This window comes from Haliaeetus albicilla, chromosome W (genome assembly GCF_947461875.1).
Source record: "Haliaeetus albicilla chromosome W, bHalAlb1.1, whole genome shotgun sequence".
Classification (NCBI taxonomy): Eukaryota; Metazoa; Chordata; class Aves; order Accipitriformes; family Accipitridae; genus Haliaeetus; species Haliaeetus albicilla.
Window position 1 is genome coordinate 478,683 of NC_091515.1, and position 21,684 is coordinate 500,366.

A 21,684-nucleotide genomic window follows, 5' to 3' on the forward strand; every position below is an offset into this window, starting at 1 on the left:
TTCAGTTTTGGGGCCCTCACTACAACAGAGACATTGAGGTGCTGGAGTGCATCCAGAAAAGGGCAACGAAGCTGGTGAAGGGTCTGGAGCACAAGGCTTATGAGGAGCGGCTGAGGGAACAGGGGTTGTTTAGTCTGGAGAAAAGGAGGCTGAGGGGAGACCTTCTTGCTCTCTACAACTATCTGAAAGGAGGTTCTAGCAAGGTGTGTACTGGTCTCTTCTATCAAGTAACAAGTGATAGGACGACAGGAAACAGCCTCAGACTGTGCCAGGGAAGGTTTAGTTTGGATATTAGGAAAAATTTCTTCACCAAAAGGGTTGTCAATCATTGGAACAGGCTGCCCAGGGAAGTGGCTGAGTCCCCATCCCTGGAGGTGTTTAAAAAACATGTAGCTGTGGTGCTTAGGAACATGGTTTAGTGGTGGACTTGGCAGTGCTAGGTTAACAGTTGGACTTGATGATCTTAAGGGTCTTTTCCAACCTAAATGATTCTATGATTCTATAATATTTACTGCAAGGTCTTTATGGTGGGTAATTATTCATCTAAATTTCAGTCAGTAAAAAAACCACCAAACAATAGCATACCTGGTAATATAATCTTTCAGGGTGAAAAATAAGGAACATGGGAAAAAAGCCTTGAAAAGTCTGTTTCATGTGTGCACATTTTTTTTTTTAAATCAGCTACCAATCTATTTTGTTTGTATCCTGAAATTCTGCACAACTAGTTGATGTTTATATATTTAAAATTTGATTATAACAAAAAGCAGGAAGGCTAGAACTCCAGAAATATTTGCTGCAAATGTTCGGTCAGAAATGCTAATCCCCATAAAAGTCAGGAACATAACAAAAGGGAAGAAGGAGTTCTCTCCAACTCCAAGCTCACAGAAACTCATTTGAAGGAGACTGCATTTGCTGTGGAAGGGAACACAACACAAGGAAAACACACACATCAGCTCCATGGAGAATGGAGCTGGCACTGCAAACTGACGACTCCAAATTCTTTTCTCCCTCCCTCTTCCCGCATCTGTTTTGGCTGGCATACAACATAAGAAATCCAACTGATGTCACCTGCCTGATGCAGCATTGCTGTAACTCACTGCTCAAGACAAAAACAAACCCAAAAAGCAGGCAGACAGCTCAGCAATTTGGGGACAGAGATACAGTTCATGCGGAATTGCTGCATGAAACAGCACAGCATAATAAACTTGCCAGTGAATGTTCTCTCCATCCATAATTGCTGCTCTGTCACCTCCTAGATTCCCAGCTCCTGCTCTTTAGTGAACAGTTATCAGGGCAGCGTGTGATGGGTCATAGAACAAATAAATCAGTAAAAAATGCTGATCATAACAGATGTAAAAACAATCAAGTATTTTGAAGTCATGTACAGGCAATGAGTCACATGCAAGCTCCCAGAGACAACGCGTGTTTTGCAAACGGTACTCACAGACTTGGGATTTCCTATAGTAAAGGCAGGCAAGGTTCTCCTGCGTAACACATTCAGAGACATACCTTTGTTGCATACCCCACAGTTAGAAAGTTTAACGGCCTTCTCTGTTTCCATGTGCTCTTAGCTTTATGATAGAGGAACTATTTAAAGTAAGATTATACTCCATACCTCCAAATAAGTAATAAATTAGATGTGTATTGTAGTAACACCCAGTTTTTAGTATTAGGAAAATATTAGGTAGGATTGATAAATTTCAAAGATACCAAGTCCTAGTGTGAGATAAAGATGCACCTATTTAATGGAAAATTAATTCTTTTTTTTTTTGGTACCTACAGATACACTCTGCGAAATTGGGCAGCTAGTTAATTGTTCCAAATTCACAGGATTTACAAGTCTATATAGGGAGAGCAACCAAATCCTCTACAGAAATCCTTCTCTACACCCTTTTAAAATTTCTCCTAAGTTAACAGAAAACTAAGTATCAAACAGCTAGCACAATGCAATGCTAATTCCCTAAGATAAAACCACCACAAAGTATACTGTGGGGATGGCAACAGTAAGACAGTTTTATTTTCAGTTCTCTCATTAAATGTAAAGCAGGTAAGGTTTGCTTTCACTTAAGATGTTTGCATTAGGGCAGATGTTGCAAGGTCAAAAAGCTATTAAAAAATGGTGACATCAGACAGAAACAAATCTATTAAACCAGTTTCCCACATCTAAATGGTTACTGTAAGGTTTTCCCATATTTGGCTGGTGTACCATTACCCACAAAGCCCACATCTACAAAGAACAAAAAATTATATTCCACTTGCTCAGTTAAGATCAGGTATTTTAATACAGTAAATTAATTGATTTTGGAAAACCCCTTTGGTTTTGGCTTTAAGCACCAAATTGTAGCTGCTTTTTTGCATTTCATACTTCATGTATTACTAAAAACTTTCAGAAATTGCTAGTATACAGCCTCACTTCAAAGAAATGGTAATTGTTTAAAAATGGAAATATAATTTATTTCATTATTAATTTTTTATGCCCAGAATTGACTCACAAAAGCATATTTAGGCCCTGGATTGCATCCAAACTGATAATTAATTATTTTTTACACTACTTCCATTGTAATTCCTAATATTTCTCATTTACTTGTTCTTTTTCAGTGCTGTACATGTGACTGCACGCAACTGACTGGAGAACAAAACCAGCAGCAATGTCAGAAACCAAAAACCTGACTATTCAATGGACATATGTTAAGGGATGAAAGCAATCACAGACTTGGCATCAGATTTGTTTTCTAAAATTCAGAATCAGAAGATTAATCTTAAAATAAAATGTCTATCTTTGAGGTTCTTATTGAACCATAACACCGTAATACAGTTCATCCTGGAATTAGGAGAAAATCTTCAACATATTTCTGAATGTAAATCAATAAAACAAGCAAATATTAAGTACATTAATATCTCACTGTCAAAGAAACAGCAGTCTACCTTTTCAAAGGTGTATCAACCCAAGTAACATCAGGAAAATGCAGGCAGATTTGCACTGCTCCTTCAAAACAGATTTTCTTCCCTGATGGTTGCTATGCAAATAGAAGCAACCTTTTACTGAGAGTACAGATTGTCCTTTCAGATGAACAACCGTCTTCAGCACATTTCCTTCATTTGGTACCATTCATTTACTGAATCTTCCCCACAGAGTATGTTCAGAGAAAGCTCAATTTACAGTTCAGAGTGGTTTTGTTTCTTTCCTTTCTTCCCCAAGAGCTTAACGATAACACTTTATCTAGAGTAGGAGACAAAGCAGACAATCTGCAGTATGTTGCCAATATATGAACAAACTAAAGTAATTTTTTACTTTGAAATATATGAGAATTTAAAATTATTCCCATGACTTAGGTTGATAATCACAGAAGTTGACAGGCATAATCCTGAGGACTGGAGGACCTGCTACCACTTTTGAAGAAGACAGAAATTTCTGCATGCTCATCTGTCAATAGAGAACAGACTGCAATATATAGTAAATTGAGACCTACAGACTTGTCACTGAGCAAATAAATTTGCAGTGTAGCTTTGCTGGCTGGCAAGCTTTCCCAGCGGCAAGCAGATAATACTGTGCTTTGAAGGCACATTGTTTCAGCAAAGCTTGTACCTGTCCCAAATTGTCCATTTCCCGTCTCTGCCTCTCTTTACCCTATCTGAAAGGACTGTTTGCTGCTATGCCTGGAATAGGACTTTGGCTGGAGTTGCTGCATTGTGATTGTAGTTTGGGATTTTGTCCCACACTCTAGCAGATATGTGTTTACACTCAGAGTAACATTTAAGTGTGGACCATACCTATGGGTGAAAATGACCTCTGAGTAGCCAGCCTGAGCAGCTTCCATTTACCTTAGAAGAGCTATTAAGCTGAAGCCTTTGGAATTACTATGGCTAAATATAAGAAAAGAGCAGTAAAAGGAAGGCCATAAGTGCAGCTTCTATCATACTGAAGTCAATGGCAGAATTCCTAACAACTTCAAGTTGGTCAAGATTTAGCTACGTACCTTCAAATCATATAAACCAGCCAAAATCTTATATTGCTGTCTGAATCTTCAAGACATGTGTGTGAAACACAAGTGAGTTGGACCTCCTAGAGGCACAGACACCTTTGCTATCTTCACTAAACATTTTAGTTTACAGTGGTTATGATCAGTTCTTTACAGGAAGCAATTCCTACCCCTGTTTTTCACCCAGCTAGTTTCTCATTTATATTTGGTAGGTTTTATCTCAGCCTGCAGGGAACAGAAGCCCGTTCCTCTGACTCACTGCACAGTGTGGCCGAGAATGAGGCACACAGCAGCGCAAAGCGCTCCTGACATCAGAAAGGCTGTTTCGCAAGTCTGGAAGTGAATCGGGAAAGCTGATAATGTCACAAGTACTGTAAACTATATAAATAAATAAAATCTTTCAGAGTTACTTTGTAGCTTGATTAGTGTGCCTTGTAGAGTATCTCTTGCAATCTTATACCTTAAAATGTCAAATTAAAAAAAACCCTTCATGTTATGTCTAGGGCTAGAAACCCATATTATGGATTACTGAATTCCAAAAAGCTGAATGTGAGTAAACACACTGCTACATAACTGCAAGCTGCATCACCAAATATACCGCAATCATTTCCCACCAAGTATAGTTCACTTGTGTTTATAATAATTCAGTGTGCTGGCAAGCACTCTCTGATAGAGTTTCTAAAAATAATGAAGTGTTAGTAATACAGCAACTACAGCAGCCTCCACTTTCAAACCTTTGGAGAGGAAGCACAAGACTGTGTGCGTTATGTTGAAGGAGATTCTGCTCAACTTTTCAACAATAAAGTTTAGTTCCACTTTCACAGAATTTGAAGCAAATAGATGTCTTGTGGTAATACGATTCTGTGAGCATAAAACCATGCTGGAAGCAGATTTCAAATAACTACATGGTTAGCATATTTATAATTTAAAGTCTTTACAACACTAAGTACTAAAAAATAAATGTATTACTGCACAAAACTTAGAGGAGTCTTTCACTATCCAAGATATGTGCAAAATGTAATGGATATAATTCTTAGCTTTGATGATAATGCTTTAAGTTTTATTTAGAAACATAAATATTTTAAATAATTGTGATTTAACATAATCCCTTAAATAACATTGTTATTCCCACATCTTGATATGCTGTGGTTTTTATTTACAGGATGTGGACCAGAAATAATTTTAAAAGCAAAAGCAGAAAAACTTTCTTTTTTTTAAATTAAGTAAACTGTTTTAAATAGTCACTTGAGGTAAAATGTATGCTGTAACTTTCTGCAGGAGAATTATCAGCCTCTAATGTCTTGTTTGAAAGGATTTTCACTGTTTGATGAATATCTTCCTTTTTAATTTTAAAATAGCTTGCTTTCAATAATAAAAACATTTAAAATACCATACTCCAGAGTTTTATGCTTGTGTGTGTGTCCAGCAATCTGTTGAATACTAAAGTTAATGCTGAATAAGTAGGCTCTTGTTGCCTTATTTATTATAAACAGTGATTATGTATTATTCTTTTCAATTAAAAAAATCCCACTCTTTACTTAGTAGGATTAAGAACATAAGATTTCAACAAGTAACTGAAAAGGCGGCCAGTCAGGTCATAGGAATTTATAGCTGAATCTCTCTTCTACTGAAGATGAAGATGATAAAAATCCTACCTTATAATGCAGTTTATATTCTCTTATTCTTTTCTAGAATACATAAAATACAGCCTGGAAATGCTAGTCACTTGGGAGTTTATTCTTTTCAAACTAGGCTGAAAGGGAAGATGAAGCTTTCTACCAAAGCCACTAAAAAACTCTGAATTTACACCACAGTATACAGTGCAGTATGTATTTTATTTGCACAACTTATCTAATCAGAAGCAATTTTTTCTTTTGACTTTCACTTGCAACACACTGTACTCCCCTTGCCCCCAATGCTTGAGGAGTCAGCATATATCAGACCTAGAAACTGGAATGGTATTTTGGTAATGATAATGCCTGGCCCTTTAAATGTAGAATTAACTTTTCCCATATATATGACACAGACCAGCATTTTGCTAGGTTTATGATATCAGAGGACTTAAAATAGAGTGAAGGTGATTTTTTTCCTTTTTATTTATTCATTCTTTTTGGAGACAGAAACCCACATGGTCATACTGCTGATTTTATTAATCTATTTTTCTACACATAATTGCTAACTTTTGGAAGCTACCAATGTCACCCTATTAGATGAAAAAAACAGATAAAAGCACCAGATTTTAGATGAATGTATGCAGTAATACATTGTACAATGAGATTTAATCTGGTAACAAAGTAAACAGGATAGATTTGGATTTAGAATAGCTTTTTTGAACCAGCACAGTCATAAAATATGCACATTCCTAAATTCTTCATTACTTGACAGCTTTTTTCAAATAGGAAAATAGCTGAATAGTACAAAGAGCAATCAAGACTCTGTATCTGGTTTATTATCTGTAATTTTCTGTGGCTAGATCTATACCAAAGCTGCTCTGGCTGGCACCTTCAGTGTTAAGACTGTGTCAGCATTTCCATTATAAATTGAGGGCCTTATAAACAGCTTTAAAGAGATCACTGTGTACTGAAACTCAGCATACAATTTTTCCAGGAGCAAATAGTTTATTACTGCTATTAAAAAAAAGTGATGTTATTTCCAGCTCTTGTGCCTGAAGGTTTATTCTGGTTTCTTTACAGAGAAATACCAAAAGATACAGCTTTCAGACAGAAAAATGCCTAACAATGAAGTCTAATAAAATTCAGAATATTTTCCCAGGGAACTTTGAGAATGTGTAGGCATAGGGTAAAGACAGTACTGCCAATTCTTGACTCTCTGAAAACTTGACAAAAAATTATATATGGATTTCTTGATTCTGCAAGCTAATTTACACTACTGGCAATGTGCTATTTGTCCTCCACTCACTTAAAAAAAAAAAAAAAAAACACCAAAAATCAGTCTGCTCCTTGGTACTTTCCTTCTTGTAAAACTTGGTTCTGTTCTGCACATGTTTGAACACGATAGTCTGACCCTTCCAGGACAGGAAGATATTTTAAGAACAGATGTGCAAGCTGATGGAAAGGCTAATTAAGAAGTGGACCAGGTGATTTCTGGTGGGAGTGGGGAGCAGATTACACTTGAAGGATCCCTGAACAGAAAAGGGTGAGAAAAATGGTAATCTCTAGGCAGAGTCTATTGTGGTCAGGCAGATACCTTTCTTTCAGTACAATCTACAGGTAGGTTTGTTGAGGAGAGAGGAGGGAAGAAGAACTTATTTTGTCCTTGACGGAAACCCTGAAAAGACTTGAGGGATGGAATTCATCACCTCTACCTGCAGATGTCAACAAAGTCCTAATCTGCACAGAACAGAGGCTTTCCAGATGGTCATCTCCACTCCTTGTATAGCAAGTGGAGAGACAGGAAAGCCATGGCACCATTCATTTGAGCTATTTTAAACATCTAGCTAAAGGCAATATGAATTATGTTCTAGAAATGCTTATTAAGAGTCCAGGCAGCAATCCCTGAAGTAGCACTGGAGGGGAAAGCAGCCTTTTAAAGGTGCACTTTCCACACCATTTGCCTACCAATGCCTGTGTGCAGGTGAGCTGTACCGATTCAGCTGTCCTTAAAGAGACCTAGGAAGAAATACTTGCTTCTGACATAGCCTTTGCCTGTTTTAGAAGACCTCTAAGTTTTCAAGAATATGCTCCTGCTATAATCAGGCCTAGCAAATAAACTGTTAACAATTCGACTTTTCTTGTTTTGTACCATTTAGAATACTGTACTGCACTCAGCAATTGCTTCTGAAATGGAAGATGCATAAACAGTTCAGCACGGTTCAGCCGTAAGCATCACACACTGAACACCAGAAGTGTGAATGCAGCCAATTTTAACTTTCTGCACAGGTAATGGCCGCTATGCCTGCACAGAGGGATGAATAGACAGACAGAAGGAAAGTCTCTAATGCCAAGTATGTTTTCACTCTGCACGCTAGATCTTAATGGAGTGACTGCTGGTTCTAATATACTTCATCATCCACATGAAAACAGAATAGGCAGATAAACAATTATATATAAGTTCCTTAGGAGCAGGATTTGTCCCATTTTTGTCTATTTTTCTCGGACACTTAGACTTGGTTCAGAAATTGTAAGAGAAGCAATTAAACCTCTTTTCCAATTCAAAAGCACCACCATTTCCCTTACCACCTCAAGTCCTAAGAAAGCATCTGCGTGGGGGCTAGTTAAAGATGATGAATGATGTTAAATTAAGTGTTGAACACTGTCAATGACAGGCTGGTGAATGACCACAGGAGCAGGCAAGAAGAGCAACACTGAAAGAGAAAATAAAGATCTCCCTCTGTGTATTGCATTAACTAATCTGAAACAAACTCTGGCAAAGGTTACTTGATTGGGGGGGGGGGGGTGGTAATCCCTTTTTATTTTATTTCATCTTTTAAGGTTTCCATCAGTTTTTCTTGTACTGATCAGCAATACATAAACCATTTAGTGTCTCAACACCATCTAAGGAAAGAGACTTTCAGACTTTGCCATAGTTTACACTGAAACATTGGAGGATATTTTTTTAAATTTTTTTTTTAATCAAATGGATCAGTTTATGTACAAAAGCAAAAAAACCCAGAAAATTCAGTCCAGAATTGAACTTCATACTAACCAAAACATGTCTCTTATTTTGCAAATCACACTGGTAAAAATACAGAACAATGTTATTCCTCCACTGCCCTTTTTATTTGTCATACACACTGGTACGCGCTTTATAAATTAAGGCTTAGCACAGGGCAAGTACAGACAATTGCTACTTGTTCATTAGAGCTAGGTCAGGTCACGGGATGGAATTGCTAGTTAAGAAATTCTTATTTTCCAACCCACTGGATCCAAGACAGACTAGAAATTTGAAACAAATGGATAAGGAAAGTAAATACTATGGCAGAAATACAGCCTAAAGATGTGGCCAACAGGAGCCCCTTAACAAATTCATCATCTCTTCAAAGGACTGCAAACAATGAAATTTATTTCACTTCGTTTTGCTTCTTGCAATGAAGGCTTAGCTACGTAACAGTGATTCAGATGTTTCTTCCTTGAATATCACTGTGCACAGAAAACTCTCACCAGTTAAGAGAAGAGTAATCCACAAGGCTGAGAGTAGTAACTCACAAGGCAATGATATATAGAAATATAAAGATAGCATAGTAGCACTAAAGCATACTTGCTATTGAAAACTATGTAACTTGTGAGATTGTCTACAGAATAAATATTCAAGCTAAAAAAAAAAAAAAAAAGCACGTTGGCCATCCTTACCTAGTCTTTATTTTTTATTTAAACGTATTACATTTTTCCAATGTGTAAAATTAAATAAAACTATTTCCCTCATTTGATTTCTGCCCCCCAGCCTTAAAAAAACCCAACAAAACCAAACTAACAAACAAAAAACAACACACCAAAAAAACAAAGCACAACTATCCCAGGACTTCCATATCATTGACTATGAATATCTTGGAGAATGGTGTGTCAAGAGCTTTTGACCAACAATAGGATAACAGTAAACACCAATCTATAAGGCAAGTTAATTGGGATTTTTCCCTTTGATAATATATAATATAGAATGTCACGATCACATCCCTTCTCTGACAAATTGCTGTCAATATATACAGCTGATGGCTCAGCTATATATACTTTTCTGCATGCAGAATTTGTATGCATTTCTGAACAGAAGTTCCTATATATCTGATATTAATTCACCGTCCAACTAAGGTAGAAATATTGTAGTAGGGTTTCACTGTGTAAGGAAGGTCTATAGAAATGTTGAATTCTTTAGATACACATTTCTAATCCTAGATAGAGCAGAAATGTGCATCTTTTATATACATGACATAACATTAGATACTATTTTAGTAACACTGTTGAACTAGAAAATTTTCACCAGCAGTTCCTCTAAATCAATCAGCAATCTCATTGACCTGCTTTCTCTTAGGTCAAACCCACAAATAAATAATCCCCGATATGATTAAACAGATTCGACTCATAGCTCTTCTAGTGGGATGTAAAAGAGGATGGTTCAAGGTTTTAAACTTGTCTAGTAGTAGCAGTTTTCTGAGTGGATTACTATCTATTCTTTGCAAAGTTTTGCCCTCACAGAAATCTATTGCAAATCACAGGAAGTCACTAAGGTAAGAAGGGGTTACTAGCAACCTTTTTACAGTGAAGAGGTATCACTGAAACTAAGAAAAATGGCAAGCAGAATGAAAGAACCAAGAGGAACATTCATCCCTTCTAGAAAAAAGTCAAAATCCATTGTGCTGTATGTCATAATATAATAATGCATTAAAACACATTATTATGATTCTGAATAAGAATGAAGATTTTTCCCCATTTGTACTGTAGTCGTAATTGTCAGTTACTAATTACTAATTTTGTAGAAGGATTCCAGCAGACAACTCTGCCTTTCCCCTACACAGTTTTATTAAGAGTAGTTAGCTCTGCTCTAGGTGATAAAAATTATTCCTGATCAAACACAAAGCTCACCACTGACGCATCTGAAGTCCACTGCCTCAGTGACAGGCAGAGGTCTCCCATGAAAGCATTTCCATTAAAACAATGGAACTGGTATCCCTTTCCCCCCAAAATTCAGGGTATCAACAGAAGCATGAAGTTTTGAATGAACTACGACAAAGGGCAGAGTAAGGCAGGGAAGTGGATGTTACAGCCTCTGGGAGAGGCAGCAGCAGAGGAACAGCAGTTCTAGTTCCTCAATTCCATTGATTTCCACATTCTTCAGATGAATTTTTTAACCGCTTCCCATAGACTCCATACAAAAGCTATCACGTGCATTGCACATGTTCACTCCAACCCTGCTTCCACTTTCACATAAACGCAATTTTGTCAAAGACAGTGTCTCAGCTAGAGTTTAGGCAATCAGTCGCTGGTTTGCCACATGGCACCAGCCTGAATGAGGCACATGTCTTAGGTGCCCACATTCAAGTCTTCCGAGCACTGTGCAACATGGAATTTTGGCCCTTCATGAATGCCAAACTGCGTTTATCCTAGCTTGGTCTTTTTGGTTTACATGCCCCAATCCCAGCTGACATCTTAGGAGCATAGGTAGATTCTCTGTACTTTCACAACAATATTTATTCTAAAATTATTTCTAAGGAAAAGAAAATAAAAGCTGAGTTGTGAGAAACGCAGACTTGCAGGGTTGAGAGTTGCCATTTCTGTTTGTTAACTAAATATAATTCAATACTACTACTACAACAACATTTTGTTAGGGCCCTTTGTATTTTTATAATGACAAAGATGCCTTTGTCAGGTCTCTAAAACAGTTGTCCAATACATGAGATTTTTGAAGCGTTTCCCACAAATACAGCTATGCACTCACAGACCCCAAATTACAAACAATGTGAGTATTTGTTATATGCCACAGTATATATACACACTTAGTAGGAGCCTACTGCATTACATATAAAATATCATAGTAGTCAAAAGAATTTTTAACAAGGCTTCCAAATAAAATTTTTCACAATTGGACATAAGCTCATACTTTACTTAATATTTTATAATGACTTGTAATGAAATACATCCTGCTTGCCCAAAACTGCTTCTGTCTAAAACAGAAGATATTTGAAAGGTCATAAACACTTGGTAGCAGTAGGACTGCAGACGCCCGCTTGAATGTTTTCACTCGAGATAAATAAGGCTGTAGCAGCTGCTGCTTACAGCCCCAGGCCCATGGCCTATATCAATCAAATACACACAAACTTGTTTAAGTGGAAGAGTCTAGAATTATTTTTTTTTCTAATTTTTTTTTTTTTTTTACACTAACAACTATAAAACATGGCAACTTTTCTCGTCAGCTTAATAGAACAAATATTTCAGGCACACCCTTACTTCGCATCATAGGTCCTCCAAACAAACTTCTGTGGGATAGATTAAAAATGACACCTTACTAAAGAATGTTTTATATTTCAACAAAATAAAGCAAAACTTTCACTAAAATGCTTTCATTCCCCACAATTCCTAAGGCATCTTGCCTAGCCAATCACTTCTACCACAATATTTCTGGGCTTACTACAAATATGAGAAAACACCACAAAAAAGTTTGAAGTGTCAATTCCTTATTTTTGAAACTTTTTGCACTAAAGAATGCAAGTACCATTTGGACTGAGTGCCTCTGTGACTGCCATGCTTCATGGCTGACTAAATTGATTTCACATGGTAACTAAAACTAAGAGCACATAGGAACAAATTTCACAATTCTCCTCTGGAAACACTGAAGTATGTCTTTGGTATATGAATCATCACTACACTGAAGATCAAAGAAGTGACTTTAGGGGGTAGATCCTTTAGGAAAATGAGAACTACTGCAGAGACACTGGGGCACATCTCTGCAAGTTGCACAGATCTGTAAACCTCTGATGCTTTTGTACTAGGTCTGACATACTATAGCTACTTATATAATTGGTTATGGTGGTTCCCCATGAACAGCTATTATTTGAAAGGAACAAGGGATAATAAATAGGAAAGGGAAACATACTGTACTGCATACATGAAAATCAAAAGAAGAAGAAAATCAGTGAAGTTTCTGCATTCCAAATTTACCTGCTGAAATGGTCTCAGGCTGGCAGGAAAGATACTATACACTAATTAAGAAAATTGCTACCTTATAGAGACTGAAAAGAAACCTGTACTGGCAAAGGATTTTTTTTTTTATTTTACTTTTTTTAAAATAAAAGCTTAGGGATACTTCGTCATTTTCTACTCACAATGTCTACTGAAGAGCTAAAAAGAAGGTTATACTGGAATAGCATGGAGACGATAAGCTTTTTCATAAGAAAGCTGCAGAGTCATCATACAGCCTTGCTGCAGTGAGCAGCTGTCTTTCTGTGCTACATTTCACTGAACGAAAATGCAGGAAAACAAGAACACACAAGCAATGAAGACCAAAATCTCTTATAGTGAATCTGTTTTCACAGCTGGAGACAGAGTGCTTGCTATTCTATATACAGCATCACTGAGCTTAGGAACTCAAGTGGGCAGTGTTAAATTGCACAGTAAAGCAATTTAAGCAAATGACTAATCTAAACCTTAAGTTTCATTCCTACTTTGCTCTTTTTTAAAAGTGGTTTAAAACATAAAACATCAATCCTCTCCCATTATAACAAAGAAAAACCAGAACTGTCGAGCCACTTGTACAATTGTTCGATCAGGACTTGTAGCACACAAAAACCAGGACATGTTTTTAACTTCCAGAAAAAAAAAAAAAACCACTATAAGAAAGATTCCCCCCCCCCCCCCCCCCAGCTTCTTGGTACCCTAAGTCAGTGTCTTGACTGGAATTATCATAAGATTTCTACAGTCTTAGCTACTATTGCATTACAATACACATTTTAAAATTGTGTAGAGGTACACACACGTGTACATTATACTTAGAAGGTGTCAAAGTACTTATTTTTAAAAACAGAGTGCATGAAAAATTCTTCAAGCAGCAAGATCTCAACCAACTAAAGTAACGTGAACATTTAATTTGACATTTGAATGTTCTGATTTTTAAAAATCTTTCCAGCTGATGTAACACTGAATTAAGAAACATGTGTGACATTAGGATCTCAAAATATTACACTGGATGTAATCATAACTGAGAGCAAAGTTAGATTAGATTAGAAATAGAGATGATTCGTGGCTTGCTCCAGAGAAATGCAGAACATTCTAGCACTAACAATGGAAGTGCTTCAGTTGCCCCAAGTCTAGAAACCTTTATATAGCGATTCTGTATTTTACTAGCATAGCATACTCAGCATCATACTTACTGTGGTGCTGGCTGTTGTAGGACCAGGGGTGCCACGACCCTCTTTACAAACAACCTGATTTTGTTCTTCAGGACCACGGGTGACAAGAATTCTGAAGTGCTGCTGCCTCGTGTTTTGATCTGGTCTGATTTTAAACAAACATCCCTGCCCTTGAGGAATCCGCTCTACCGAATTGCTTCTAGACATTTCTGACCCGTTCCTGCCATTTCCATGCAGTTCTGAATTCAATCCATTATCTGTAGGGCTAATTTCTTCTGTTGGCTGCTGGACAGGGTAGGAAGTACTCCTTTCTAGCCGTATCCGGGGATACCTGACCAATCTGTCCCCTTTTGTTCCAGTAAAACCAAAGTTATACTCGCCTCCTGCACCTGTACCACTTGTCTGCGGTTGCTGTAACTGGAGAACAAAGAACTTTTTCCCTGAATTCGCTGACATATCTGGCATGTGTTGCAAAGACCAACGCCGGGGTTCAGGGGTGGGAGCATTATTTTGAGCCTCAGTACCAAAGGGTAGCAGAGTAACCTGAGGCACATCTGCACTTGAAGCCCGATGCTGAATCCTCACACCGCTTATGTTTAAACCTGGAGCTGCTTCATTTGCCTCACCTTCTTGGGTAGTTGATGAAGCATCCTCACTCTGATTATTAGAAGGAATAGTACAAAATATTCTATGATTACAGCAAATAGTTCCGTTAATCTGTTGCCCTAACTCTCCCGTCAGCCTGGGTGGAGAATTTTCAGGAGTCACCTCTGGACTGCTTGGAGAAGAATGGTTTTCAAGAGGGGATACATAATGCTCCCTGAAGTCTGAGAATTTACAAGGAAGCGTCTCCTCAGGAGATTCCAGGGTTGTGCACTCGTCCGCGCAGCCGTTTGCAGCTTTGCGCTGAAGAGAAATCTGCATTGACGAGCTTCTCGTTGGACGCGCATCAATACTGTTCAGCAGCTGGGGAATAAACATGGATGTACTCCTTTTTAAGGAGCCCACTTCTTGCAAATCGCCGCCACCACCATAATCTGCTCCATGTCGAGAGAAAGCATGAGGACTGTTTCTTCTTGGCAAAGTGTGGAATGCCATGAAAAAGTCATCTTCTCTCTCCCGGTCGAGGATCTCTGATTCGGGGGCTGTGTTGCTTCGCCCAGAGCCAAAATGAAACCGCAGCCGATGGGCCATGGTTTTACAGAGAGAAGAAAAGGAGAGGGAGAACAGCAACAATTCAGGCACTGCCAGAAGTTAAAAACCAAAGACATAAACTCCAAGAAAAAGTGTCCCATCTGCCAAACTGTTAGCACTGCAGCCCTGATAGCGACAGATAGCAGAAATAGCCCAAGTGGCAAGCAGCATTCCAGGCATGATTGGGTAAGAGCAATCAGCGCTCCTACACACTGTGACATAGGGTAGGATGGTGGGAGTCACGTGGCCTGGTTCCCCCTCTCCAATGTAAGCTAGTGGGGGTTTTGTTTTTTCTTTTTTTTTTTTTAATGCCAGCAAGAGCCTGAAACAGCACCTTCACAGCTGCTCCTTTTCCATCAGAGAGGAGCGGCCCCAGCGGGAGAGCTCTCACAGCTGACTAAGGCAGCGAACACACTCGGCACTGCTATAAATCTAAACCACATCATATTCACATGGCACATTTGTGTAAAGCGCGCACACAAAAATTTAACTACAACAAAAATACTTCAATTTAGTGATAAAAGTTTAAGTCAACTCCACATGCAAATGAGAAAAATTATTTCAAGCTTAACATTTTGGTGTGTGTTACAGCATTAGGCTATCATGGCAGAACATGAATAAATATAGCACGGTTATGCTTTCAGTTTTAACTGTGCTAATAACATGATTAAGCAACAAACTTCTCGCCTTTGAAAAGCCACAACTTTTACATTGTCCCTACGATCGCAATATAACCTACACTACCCTGCACAGTCCCTTTTAATAATTAAAAATTACAACAAACAAAGCAATCAAACATATGGCAAAGATTTCTCACACAGTAAAATCAGCAGAAATGTGCAAGATGACAGGAGACAAAGTTTCTTTTTCAGTTTTACCAGGCAGTAAGGACCAGGGAAAACCAGAGACGAGTGTTGCATGTCCTTTTGTACCGATTTGTCTTAAACACCGTACAGAAACTCTGCCTGCCCATTGCTGGCCAGTCTCCAGCGAGAAAGTTAGCAATATTACGACGAGTGTGATTGCCAGCACGGAATACAGTTATGCTCTCCGAGAGCCAAAAGACCTCAGAAGAAGGACAGACAGACAGGATATACCAAAACGTAAAACAAACACCCTAAATCAGCTCTATTACAACACAGAAACTCAGTGGTCTGAGGATACTCACATTTGAAGTGCACTCACAATAGCACTTGTTAGCACATACTAGAAAAGAAACTCTGTTTAGCAAGAAGTGTAGTTTCATTTCAATACACGGACATTTGCTCCCTAGGAGAACTTCAAAGCCCAAGTTTTGTCAACAGCTCTGAAAATTTGTAGGTGGAGGGTCAATACTCTAGATAGACATTTAAACCTCTGTTTGCAAGCAGCTTGTTTTCAAAAGACAGAGAATGACCAATCATGAGAGAAATGGAAGCTTAAAACGATACAACTGCCAGACAGCACAATCCCCTATTGTTTTAAGTAGACTATGAGCCAACAAGAAGAAAAACATGAATAGCTTCTACACAGCAACAGTACTGTAGATTGCCTTGTGGAAGGCACAGGTGTTGATATTATTTTATCTTATTTTTCAGATAAAACATATTATCCAAGGACACAGTGTCTCTTTGCACCAAAGATGAAGCTTGCATCATATATTCTCTATTTTGATTGGGGGATAGAAAGGAAAGGACGTACTGCAAAGACAAAGTTCTTTGAAAATTTGGGAACATGAAGAAGAAACAAAGTTCTTGCAATAAAAACCATGCAAGTATTGACTATATGTATTTCAGAGTAAAACCAAAATAACCAGTTCAATTTCTCCTCATTCTGTAAGCATAACCTCATGGAAATCTGCTACTCTAAAAACCTCCATGTACTTGTTTTGTCAACAGCTCAGAAGACCTTCCAAAAGGAATGCAATGGCTTCTAAACAACAGGTTACTGCCTTTGGAAGGAGGTTATGAGCCCAAGGGCAGACTGTCTACAGAAGTGGGACCACAGGAAGAACAAACAGAAAGAAGTACTGAAACTTACTAGAAGTAAAAGGCCAGTACTGCATACAGAAATGTGAAAATCTTAAGCCATACATCTGACATGCGTATACCAGAACTGTCATTTCTCAGCTGTCACCACGTATAGAATTTTGACCATCACACAGGGACATCCCCACGCATGCCACTGCCCTCTGCAGGACAGCATGACACCTCTCCCACCAGTTGTGCTTTGTCCTCCATGCCAGCACAAATGTACTCCAACCATCCCCCAAGACACACGCAAGCCACGCAGTAATGTCTGCACAGTCCTGAGCCCTGGCTTACATACTCTGCCTCACAGTTACAGGATTTCTGCTTCAGCGTTGTTTGCATCAGCTGGCAATGGAAGAGGGCCTTAAAGCTGGGAAGAACTGACCGACAATCTCCCTTAAGTTCAAAAGGTACAGGACAGTTTTAATAGTGCAAGTGGTCATTATGATCATTATATGTCAAGAAATATGCTCACAGTCAGCCCACTCTAAATAGACACTGTCACAGATTTACCAATTTACTTCCTCCTAAAGGAAGATACAATCATTTGACTATAAGTCCTTTTTTTCCCCAGAAGATTACAGCTTGTATGTTTTCCTTTGCTCTATATTTAATAGGAAGGCAGAGGAAGACATTTTCCATAGTGTGGTGTTTGTTTTTTTTAATAAAAGGATCTTCACAACACTGATCCTAACCTTAGCAAAGTTTAGGTTCAGTAGAGGTTGTACTGCACCCAACCAAGAAAATGTTAGTACCTGAACTCATAAACAAAGAGATGGTGTTAAAATTTTCAAAAGACAAAACCCCAAAAGACGTATTCACCCAGTATGCCATTGCACTGGCATATTGTTGGTGGTGCATTTCTTTCCGCCTCTCCGGGCTGATGTACGGACTCGGGAAGGCTTGCTAGCCCTTCGCATAAGCGTAAGGAGCCGGGCAGCGAAGCGACCCTTGGCTGTGCCAGGAACTCCTCCCCAGCTGAGACAGGGAGATCTGCTGTGCGTCTCAAGGACTCCTGCTGCCCGGCGGAGGGAGGCAGGGGACGGGAGGAGAGATAGACACTTCTCAGAACAACCTGCAGCCAGTTCTCTCTCCTAACGACCTGCAGAGCCTGTTAGTACAGTCCTCCCCTGACACTCTGGGAGCAGCCCCTATCTGTGTTTTGAGTTCTTCTCCAACAGCCTGGGGATTTTCCAGTGCAGCTGGCACCCCAGCAATGTGTTGATGGCAAAAGTCCATCACCTCCCGAACCTACAAGCAGCGGTACTACGGGAGGCCCTTAGAGCTCTCCCGGACCGCAGCAGGCTGGGACCAGCATCTCCCTCTGAGCGGGACGCCTCTCGGAGCTCCCAAACACTCCTGTTTGTTTGCGAAATTGGAGGTCTGTCGCCGAAAGCCGACACGGCTGGGGCAGATTCTCTCCACTCCTTGAGGCTCAACCCTTTGCCCGTTGAGAGAAACACCAAAGCATCGACATGAATATTTTCACTGACCTTGAGGGGAATTTTTAACAGGCATACCTCTTTTTCTCTCTTTTACTCTCTTTTATTCCCTTTTACTCTCTTACGTGTTTCTCTTAGTGTCTTTATGCATGGATGTGTACTAACTTGAATAGTCTATAGTAAGTTATAGCCAGTACATTATAAGATATAATATAAGTGATTACTTTCAAATTTATACTTAAATTACTGTTGTGATTTTTATTCAACTGTGAATGGATTTTAGGCTGCTACTATACTCATAATCCCTTTAGATTTAAACTGTTGACCAAGTCTGGGACTAGGAGTCGATCCAGCCGCACCTAGACTCCGACAGGAGTTTAGAAAGCAAGGGGGTCTTCTCTGAACCTTGTGACTCAACGGGAGGGTCTTCCTTACCCTCTCCACATTCCCTTTTACCCCATTATGTTTTTGGTCTCTATATACATCAGTTTAGTTTGATTCTGATTTAATTTTCCTGTGTGCATGTTATCTATGTACTAAGTAATAGAGTGAACCTTGCCATTGAATTCTGTGAAGTGGCACTTTTATACAAATTTCTATAAAATCATTTTTCTATCGCTAATACAATTGGAGGTGATTCTTTAATCGATCCAAACTTCTCTCTCATTTTTAAATTCCCCCCGCAACACATATGTAACCTAATATGTTCAGAATAAGTGTCAGTTATTGTATGTATGTCTCTGAAAACCTTATCTACTTAATCCTAACAAAAACAAGCAGCAGTAAGATGTTGGAAGACTTCTCTAGAAAAGTTACTGCATCAGACAAATTAAGTTCAAGACTAAAAACACTAACAATATGCTGGGCTTTATGAGGCAGAGAACTGAAAACATAACAGAGAGCATTATTTTGCCATTACCCTAAACATTCATATGCCCACATGTTGAGTACAAGGTACAACTTTGGTAACCACATCCCAAAAAAGGATGCAGAAGTATTGAAAGGTAAAGAAAGAGACACTAAAATGATCAGGGGGTGAAGCAGTTACTAAGTGACTAAAAAGGTTGGGACTTTATTGGTTTGCAGCAGAGAAGCCTAAGGAAGAATACAATGAGGTTTTCACGTCAAAATACTGGGTTAAGGAGGACCATTTTGGTCTGACCCAGCAGGGTACTACTATTGAATTTAGTGCTCTGAATATTAGTCCCCAAACCAGATGCTTTTTATGCTTCTAACTGCATTTCTTAGCACACTTACTTGAACAACAGACAAAAATACACCTTTAAGATTAGTGCTATATTTTCATCAGCTGTGATACACAGAGCCTTGTGATTAGTAAAACACAATGAAGACAAGCACTCACCAATCTGTTTTCATCAAACACTTCAAACAGGAGACGATGATTGGTTGGGTTTACCTATGAGAAAATTCAAATAATGTCACTTTAGGTTCATTAGCTTGACGATAACAATATAGGGGTACTAGTTCATACAGTGATTAAACCAAAGGCAAACAGAACAGGACTAACAGGTTTTATGTAAATCTTTAGTTTTACTTAAAAACTGGAGCACTAGAACACCTCGTTTCTAAACCCTACTGCAACTAGAAATAGCCCAGCAGTTAACACTAAAAGCTCTCATTTACTACGTTCAATGCAAGACAGTTACTACATTCCTCTTTCTACAGAAAGCTCCATAGAGGAAAAGCAAAGCTGCTGCATATTGCAAAGCTGCATGCAGCCATAGGGATGAGAGGAATCTGGAGAGGACATCCCTGGGCAAACCAGACTGCCTCTGTCTCATGTCACCCCCAGTATGTGCTGCAGCCAGAAAGAGCTAGGTGGCTTTGGCTGCCTCGAGCACACCAGCAAAGCTAACTTGGTCTCAGGAAAGGTGGCCTGGCCTCCGAGACAAGCTCTGTGTTTTGGGAACAAGTCCCAGGCTGGACAGACTATCAGGGCTCCCAGACTTTTTTTGTTCTACAGCTGCAAAGCTCAATGAAACTGCATGGAGCAAGAGTTTTACTCTATTTCTTTCAGAATTTCACAATCATCTGTATTTTGGACTGTCCATTGTTCACCATTTCTAGCCCATTTATGACACAAGCCTGTGGAAAACCCAACAGAAGTCTCTCCAACACTTGAAAACAGCAAATGTATCTCCATAAAATTATTTACATTGAAGTAAATTTACGCAGAAAGACTGCCAACATTTGAAAGGAAAAAACAAACAAACAAAAGAACTCTGGCAGGAAGACAAAACATCACTATTAAACAAGAAAAAAGTTCTATAGTATTTGATCGACTTGATATATTTTTTCAGAAAAACTTTGTAAGCCAGATTACTATGTCCAACTTGTTTAATTGAGAAAATTTAGAAATAATATTCCACAATAGACTGATAATTCTGTGGGGGTGGCAATGGACTTCCCCAGTTTTAAGAAAATCAGAGAACTGTGACATAGAAAAAAGGGTATGCGTAACTTTATATATCCTCATTATTATTTAGGATTTTCAAGATGTTTTAAAAGAGCTTCTATGAACAGTATCTGTAGTGTAAGCAACACAAATTGTGGCAGTTTTGTGTATTCTCTTTTCCTGGGAAAAGCAAATTATTAAAAAGGCTACCTTGAATAATATCCGTTAAAATTATAAGCACAAATAAACATAACAAGCTTGCTTAATCCTGAGTAAATATATTACACTTTAAAACACATTAATTTGTTCCTTACAGTCTATCTTACAACTCAGCATGTTTACGAGACCAGTATTCATAAAGATGGGCTTATGGAGGTGAGGTCATCCATTTCTGAATCCCATATGCAATCAGGATCATATCTGGGAGAGCTTGAAATGTCTTCAAATAGGTAAACAGTTTAAAACTTTCTTTCACTTCCCTTTCCTGTGCAATGGCCATGATAGTAATCTCTCTATATTAATTTGTCCTCTATGCTGAAGGCAAAAGCATTTGAACACTTCACCATAAAATGCTCTCTTACAAGGCTAATGACTTTCTAGGAAAATTACAGTATTAAAATTCCTCTGCATTTTTACAGGCAGGTAGCTTAAGTTACCCCATGGTAGAGCCACGTCTGTAACAAGAGGTGTGCAAACATCAACAACCACTGTGATGAAAATAGAAAACCTTAGGTCCAGTCATAATTTAGTGTGAAGACAGTTACTATGGACTCTGCATAACGTCTAAGTCCATATTTTGCCCTCTGGGTATGTTATAAAAATCAAAATATTTCATTAGATAAAGATGATT

General features: G+C 38.6%; 1 protein-coding gene across 8 annotated transcripts in view; it reads right to left on the minus strand.

Annotated features, from left to right (window-relative positions):
• Positions 1–21,684, minus strand: part of NEDD4L (NEDD4 like E3 ubiquitin protein ligase) — a 193,911-nt gene that overhangs the window by 89,129 nt on the left and 83,098 nt on the right. For 4 of the 8 annotated variants that reach the window (XM_069775421.1, XM_069775423.1, XM_069775422.1 and 1 more), the window contains exon 5: positions 19,782–19,835. In XM_069775421.1, coding sequence (XP_069631522.1) covers positions 19,782–19,835 — 54 coding nt within the window. Of the gene's footprint in view, positions 1–13,794; positions 17,898–19,781; positions 19,836–21,684 lie in introns of those variants that run through there. The other 4 variants (XM_069775417.1, XM_069775419.1, XM_069775418.1 and 1 more) reach the window with 4 other exon arrangements.